This window comes from Mustelus asterias, unplaced genomic scaffold (genome assembly GCF_964213995.1).
Source record: "Mustelus asterias unplaced genomic scaffold, sMusAst1.hap1.1 HAP1_SCAFFOLD_301, whole genome shotgun sequence".
Classification (NCBI taxonomy): domain Eukaryota; kingdom Metazoa; phylum Chordata; class Chondrichthyes; order Carcharhiniformes; family Triakidae; genus Mustelus; species Mustelus asterias.
The window spans coordinates 512,539-519,947 of record NW_027590266.1 but is presented as its reverse complement, the minus strand read 5'-3'; the positions used below and the strand labels follow the sequence as shown (position 1 = coordinate 519,947).

The window sequence follows — 7,409 nt, the reverse complement described above, 5'->3', positions numbered from 1 at the left end:
CTCTGAACTATCCAGAAAACTGGTTTCAGAGACACTGACGCACTCTGGTACCAGGCGTCTGAACACGAGGCATGACCGGTGTTGGACATTGGGCCTCATTAACATAGTTCTGACAGGCTGTGGACACCAACTGGGTGATGAGAGGAAGCTTCAAAACTCTGGAACACCAGTTCTTGTCAGGCAGTGACCGTCAGCACAGTGCTAGGATGAATAGGGTAAGTGAGGATGGGAGTGGTGGGTGAGGGCATGTTAACGACTGAGAGATTGATGAATAAGGACTGGCAGAGTTTATACAGCAGAAGATAATGTGAACAGAGCAGCAAATATGGATAGAGTGGGATAGAAATTCGTGTGGTAGCAGATGGAGAAATATTCACAGAGGGCACATTGTGCAGAAGTCTGTCTTTCTTAAAGGCAGTCTGTCCTCTTCAAAGCACTGAATTGCAGGGGGCTGATGCAGAACTCTATTGCTGCGAATCTGACGAAACACCAGAACACAAAAAGGGTCAAATGAAATTAGTGACCTTACATGGGAGGTCAAGGATCAGCGAACTCATCATCACATGACATGTCCTGGCCATCACAACTTTAACCTCTCATTCTCAATGCATCACACTCCCAATATATTAACAGCTCATAACACCTCATCACCGCTTATCGACATTTCCCTTATGATCCTCTGCTTTCAGACATCCAAGTCCTATTGATTGTCCAGTTTTGCCAGTCCCAGCAGGACAGAGCAGAACAGCACAGATCAGCACAGCAGATCCGACACAGTCAGCACTGTAGGCTCAGACAAGTATAGGTGTAGGATCATTGTGTGGGGAAAACCACCAGACATTGAGTGAGCTACAAGCACTCATGTTTCGGGAGATGGTTCGTGTGTCAGCCAGATGGGGAGCTTGGAAACTGGTTCTGATGCAGGGGACTCAGGGGGGATGAGGTGAAATATAGGACAACACAGGTGAGGTTACTGACGGAGATATTCAAGTGTATTGACTGTCTCCTGTCATTGTTAAGAAGCTTGGAGAAGTTCAGCTCCAATTCAACAAGAGGGACCAACTCTAGAGCTTGTTCCTCTGGGCAGCCCCCGCTCCATTTCTCTGTTATGCTGCCGTCTGCAACTACTGTCCCATATTGTAGCCCTTGTGTGGGCAGGTCACCTACTCCACTGCCTTTCCTGTTCGGCTGTAGCAACACTCCCTGTCAAATCCCAGAATAAACCACAACATCTCCGGAAACAATCCACTCTGCATTCAGAGACTTTGTAGTAATATTCAATATTATCCTTGCCGCAATTTAAATACCTAGTTATTTACTCAATGCCAGTGTTGGGTTTCGCTTACAGCTGAACACAGGGTTTTTTGTGAGAGACAATTGAATAGATTGAATGTCACTGTGCGGTTCAAATTCACAAATACAACGTCAAGTCGAATAAAACCTGAGTGTCGCCATGACAGCATGAGGTCAGAGGCTTCCCGCACAGCAGGAGGTCCTCACGTGGACACCAGTGCAATGAATGGATGCTCCGCAGAGTGGAATGGAGCTGATTGCAGTAGATGGATTCCCCAATTGGAGAATCACTTATTTCAAAAGCACAATCGCCACCCGTGTTATAGATCTGAATGTTCTGATCCGCTGTCATAAACAGGAAAGGAGGAAACATTAAATAAGGGAAAATTATTTTGTTTTGATATTGTGGATTTTCAGCAACTGATAAATTAACTTTTGGTTTCATTTCCCTGCGTCAAGTCCAATTCCAAGAAAGTCAGTTGATGCTGAATGGTGTGAAGGGTGTGGTTGGAGGATGTATATATGTATGCGTGTGTGTGTGTTTGTGTGTTGGAAGAATTGAGCACATCGCATTCTATTCTTCCAGCTGATCAGACAACAGAAGTGAAGAAGCAGCCTGTCTATTTGCGCAGATCATCATGAGGTAAGACAGATTTTCTTGTGTTAATACTGTGTAGACTATAGCTCAGTGCTATCACTGCGGCCTCAGGGTGTTGTGGATTCCTGTCACTCCAGAGACTTGAACACATAATCCAGGCCTATTCTCAATGCAGTGGTGAGGGAGCACTGCGTTGCCTGAGGTCCCACATTTCAGATGAGATATGAAATCAAGGCAGCGTCTGCCTCTCAGTGACACAACATCAGAGAAAAGGTAAGGATGTTCTCCAAGTGTTTGGGTCCATATTTATCTCTGAGCCAAAATCGCTAAAACAAATGATCTAGTCATGATCACATTGTGTTTTTGGGATCTTTCTGTGTAGAAGCTGGCTGACACATTTCCCATATTATAATAGTGACAGCAAATCATTCACCAGAATGAGCATTGGGACATCCTGAGGATTGTGAAAAACATTATAGAAATTCACATCTGTCTTTAACATATTCCTTCCTTTATATTACATTAATAAAAGCATAATTAAAGCATAATGCTGTTGGCCATTGAAAAGGCTAACTTAGCCAACTTAAAAAAACTCTACTGTCTGCTGTGATAGACATTCTTCTTAAAGAAGCGCTGCAGCATAAGACGGGCCAATTATTTACAGTGCTGAATCCTGTACTGTGTGCAATTCTGGTCACCCAATTATAGAAAGGATATTATTAAACTAGAAAGAGTGCAGAAAAGATTTACGAGGATGCTACTGGGATTTGATGGATTGAGTTATAAGGAGAGGCTGGATAGACTGGGACTTTTTATCTGGAGCATAGGAGGCTGAGGGGTGATCTTATAGAGGTCTATAAAATAATGAGGGGCACAGATCAGCGAGATAGTCAATATCTTTTCCCAAAGGTAGGGGAGTCTAAAACTAGAGGGCATAGGTTTAAGGTGAGAGGGGAGAGATACAAAAGTGTCCAGAGGAGCAAGTTTTTCACACAGAGGGTGGTGAGTGTCTGGAACAAGCTACCAGAGGTAGTAGTAGAGGTGGGTACAATTTTGTCTTTTAAAAAGCATTTAGATAGTTACATGCGTACGATGGGTATAGAGGGATAAGGGCCAAATGCGGGCAATTGGGATTAGCTTATGGGTTTTAAAAACAAAGGGCGGCATGGACAAGTTGGGCCGAAGGGCCTGTTTCCATGCTGTAAACCTCTATGACTCTATGAGGGTCAGTGTTGGAAAGTGTTCTGAAATAGGAGTTAACTCACATACTCTGAGTGAGAAAGGTGGTTCTGGATTTTACTTCTGTTCTAATAACCCAAAATGGAAACGGGAAATGGGATGAGGAAGCTGCGTATCACATCCTCGCTGCCCAGAGCACCACCTGAGAGTTCTTTCCATCACTTAATATGTTGACAGGATGACTGGGAGGGATGGAGTGGTCAGGGGTGGGAAGCAGGCAGAATTGTCTCCCTCCCACCTGACGTATCACTAACCAACAGGCGTAGTGTCGCAGTACAAGCTGACAAAGTGGCAGAATGCTCATTGTGAAATGACCCAGCAGTGGGCAACTCTCCTTTCCTTGAGAAAGAAGTGGAGAGCTCTGAGACCCTCCTGTTGGGGGATGGAGGTGTAGGATTACCAAGGTTTTTCCCGCCTGTGCTTGACAGGGCACTCAACTGGGTTTGACCCATTTCCCACATCTCTGCCCTCACCCCTTCCCCTCCCTCCCAGAACTATGATAGTGTTCCCCTTGTCCTCACTTTAGCCAACCACTCTTCACGTTCAAAGGATCCGCCTCCACCGTTTCTGCCATGATGCTACCATAAAACACAGCTTCCCCTCCCCCATTACCCAGCCTCTGTCAGCATTCCACAGGGACCACTCCCTCCATGAAACCTCATCTACTCCTCCATCACATCCCACTCCTGTCCCCTCCCTCTGCACCTTCCAATGCAATCACAGAAGGTGTAACACCTTTACCTCCTCCCTCATCACCGTTCAAGGCTCCAAACACTCCTTTCATATTCAGAAGCGTTTCAGTTGCACCTCCTTCAATTTGGTTTATTGTATTTGCTGCTCCCAATGTGGTCTCCCCTACATTGGGGAGACTAAATGCAGACAGGGTGACCACTTTGTGGAACACCTTTGCCCAATCCACAAGCATGACCCCACCCTTCCTGTTGCCATTGTAACTCAGTACCGTGCTCTCATGCCCACAGTCCATCCTTGACCTGCTGCAGTGATCCAGTGAAGCCCAACGCAAACTGGAGAAGCAGCATCTCATCTTCCCATTGGACACGCTGTACCCCTCAGGAATCAACATTGAGTTCAGCAACTTTGACTGCGACCTTTCTCCAACACTTTAAACCCCTTTTGAAAAAGTATCGCATAAATCTATTGTCTCAATTGAAAAATCTGCTGTTCCACCACTGACTTTATTATTAAATTAATTATTTTGAACAGTTTAAGTTATTAATTTAAGTTAGGTTTCCGGTTTAATTCAGTCCCCTTGCTCTTCGAAGCATCCTTTCCTCTCTGCTCACAACTCCCACTTCTCTCTGAATTCCCTTGTCCCTCAGTTTAGTTGATCCTCTCAGCTTTGGCCACACATACACATGAGAGTTTCGCGCCGCACCAAAACTGCTGACTCTCAGAAGAAATAAGAGCAAAAAGCAGGTTTGTTTATAATATTCTATCAGGCAATGTTTCAAATTTAATTAAAATTAATTTCCACTCAATTGCATCAAATACAAGTTAAATTCCACTTCTATATTGTCACAATGTTTTATCAGGTTCTCAGTAAGTGCCCTCAGACAGGTATCCTGCATTTTAGTTATCTGGAGTGATTTACTCAGGTCTTGCTCTCTGATCCAGTGACTGTTCCAATGCCTCAGTCTTCCATCCTCTCCTCAATAACAGCTGCGATAAGTAGCTGCAAATATTCCTGAATCTTCTGTGAGGGGAGGGGTGAATAATTAAATGATATTGCTGATTCACTGCAGAATCCTGAGGAGGTCCCAATCTACTGACATATGGGGTACGGACAAGGGAAGCTTCAGCTTCTGTTTGCTGGCTCTACACTGACTAATGTTCCACCCTCTCTGTCCAACAACTTTCAACCCACTCCTGAACACGTTCAATACTTGCCTGCCCCTCCCCCGCCGACAATGTTCACACCACGACTAACAATAAATTCACAATATTCAATCCCCTAATAAAAATATTCACGCCATAACAATTTTAACCTCACTCCCTGTCGTTGTTCATCCCCTTCCAACAATGTTCACCCCCCTCCTTGCGATGTTCACCCCCCCTCCTCGCGATGTTCACCCCCTCCTCGCGATGTTCACCTCCCCTCCTCGCGATGTTCACCCCCTCCTCGCGATGTTCACCCCCTCTTGTTAATCAATGTTCCCTCTTCCCCCAACAATGTTCACCCCCTCCTAACAATGCTAAGAGAGTCAAGCACCCACTCAGGTGGGTACGAACATTGTTTGGTTTGAGAATGGCGTCCATTGTCGGGGAGTGAGGGAGTGAGAATTGTCAGGGAGCAAATACAGCAAACCCACCATGAGTTCTGGGAGCTGTCACTCAAACTATGAACTTTCAGGTCGTCCCACTGTGATAATGATAGGTTGTGAAACCAGTCAGATAGTAGTAATATAATAATGTTAACCCTCAGGCCTAAGTCACTAACAGCTATTGAAATTGCAAGCACTGATTCTTTTCAACTCAGAGACACTGCAGGCTTTCTTTCAAAACTTAAAGGGCAGTGGATTTAAATGAATTGATAATGTGACTGTTGTAATGTGACTGACGAGCCCCCAATTGTAGTAGGTAAAAAAACCTCTGACACTATTAGTAAATCAAAGTGCAGCGTTATTTTCACAATTGTGGGAGAAGCGACGTTCCTAACAGTGGACCCCAGCCTTCTCTTCGAACACAAGTAAGAACAGAGTTTTATACCCCTCGGTATACAGATTCCCGCTGTATGAGCAATCTCCAAGGCCGCGATCGTTTGTCATTGCCTTGAAACAATATTACAGGTTTTGTACAAACAAGTTAATCTGATATACATTCAGGAGACAACGGTTTTCCCTTATCTGGTCCGAATGTAAGAAACAATGAATTCTAACCAAAACAATGAATTCTACAGCACTTCTCATACAAGCTCTAAATATCACAGAGGTCACTTTGACACTTTGAGTTTTGAAGTTTATTAACCCATTCCCGACTTCACTCTCCCCTTTTGATCGGATGCCAGGTCCAAACATGGCACCTATGACCAACTCAGAACCACATGTTATCGGGGAATGGGCCCAGCTCCTGAGTCGGGAGGTCTGCCCCCTCCGCCTGTACACTTGCGCCCGGCATAATCCGCGCTGTTACTGTTTTGCAACAGGCGTTCAATAATGCCATACAAACACAGCAAGTAATTACAATTACAATTAATACAATCAATCCATGCATCAGGTATGAACCCCACGACCCGAACCATTGGCCCAGCCAGCCCGGAGGGTTATAATCATGATATTGGTTCCCTTCTTCCTGTATTGCTTTTGCTACTTGTTTAATATGATCTGCTAAGCGAGTTATATTCTCCGAAGCATCGGGAATATACGTACAACATTTCGAGCCAACTATGGCACATGTTCCACCTTGGGAGGCTAGCACATAATCGAGTGCCTATCAGTTCTGTAACACCATAGTTCGAATAGCTACGACCGCTGCTGACATTTCAGAGATGGCCATGCTCACCTCCTCGAACCCATCCTTAGTCTTATTTGCAACTTTCTCTCGGGTTGAGGCCATCTGTATAAGTTCCTGTGCTGCCTTTGCCGTCCCAAAAAATGGGTAGGCTATCATGAAGAATCGCTCTGTCTCACTGATGGCTCGCTTAGCCCTAAGCAGGTGTATCTCGGGGTGGTCCCGTAAATCAGTGTAATGGTGAATATAAGGCACCACATATGCCAAATAACACAATCCTGTCCAATTCCAGGGGAGCAACGGATAGGCATTGCTTCCACAGACAAAATAGGTACCATTATATGCAGTCATCGCGCTTATATAAGCGAAGGAGAGGTTAACCGGGACGGTGGCTATGGGGCACTGGATTGTGACCTGTATCATGGCCTCAGCATCATCAGTGATATCAACCTGCTGTATACAGTAGCTACGGCCAACAGGTATGGTTCCATTTCTTATCAGGCAGATAGATCCTCTCTGTTTATTTTTCACAACAAAGTAGGGTGGGGATCCTGATCTGTCGTAGCTGGGCTGGTAATTCTTCTTAAAGGTCGATAAAGCCCCCTAGCCTTGAAACAACATCACTGTTGCTGATACCCTGCATAGTGGTACCTGATGGGGTTTTAAATGTCAGTTTCTTTGTCCCTTTCTGGGTTCCATTCTGATTTAAAACCCATTCAATTACTTCTGGAGCTGATAAAGGGATAGGGAATAAGGAAATTCCTCCCTTTCCTCCGTGCATGGGAATGTGTGAACAGACCCAGCACTTGCT

The 7,409-nt window shown here is 45.0% G+C and overlaps 1 protein-coding gene across 2 annotated transcripts in view; it reads left to right on the top strand.

The window, feature by feature from the left end:
* Window positions 1-1,841: 1,841 nt before the first annotated feature.
* The window catches only part of LOC144486240 (interferon-induced protein with tetratricopeptide repeats 5-like), a 115,860-nt gene continuing 110,292 nt past the window's right edge, over window positions 1,842-7,409 (top strand). The window contains exon 1 of one of the 2 annotated variants that reach the window (XM_078204309.1): window positions 1,842-1,936. In XM_078204309.1, coding sequence (XP_078060435.1) covers window positions 1,932-1,936 — 5 coding nt within the window. In that variant the 5' untranslated portion in view covers window positions 1,842-1,931. The remainder of the gene's footprint in view (window positions 1,937-7,409) is intronic. The other variant, XM_078204308.1, reaches the window with a different exon arrangement.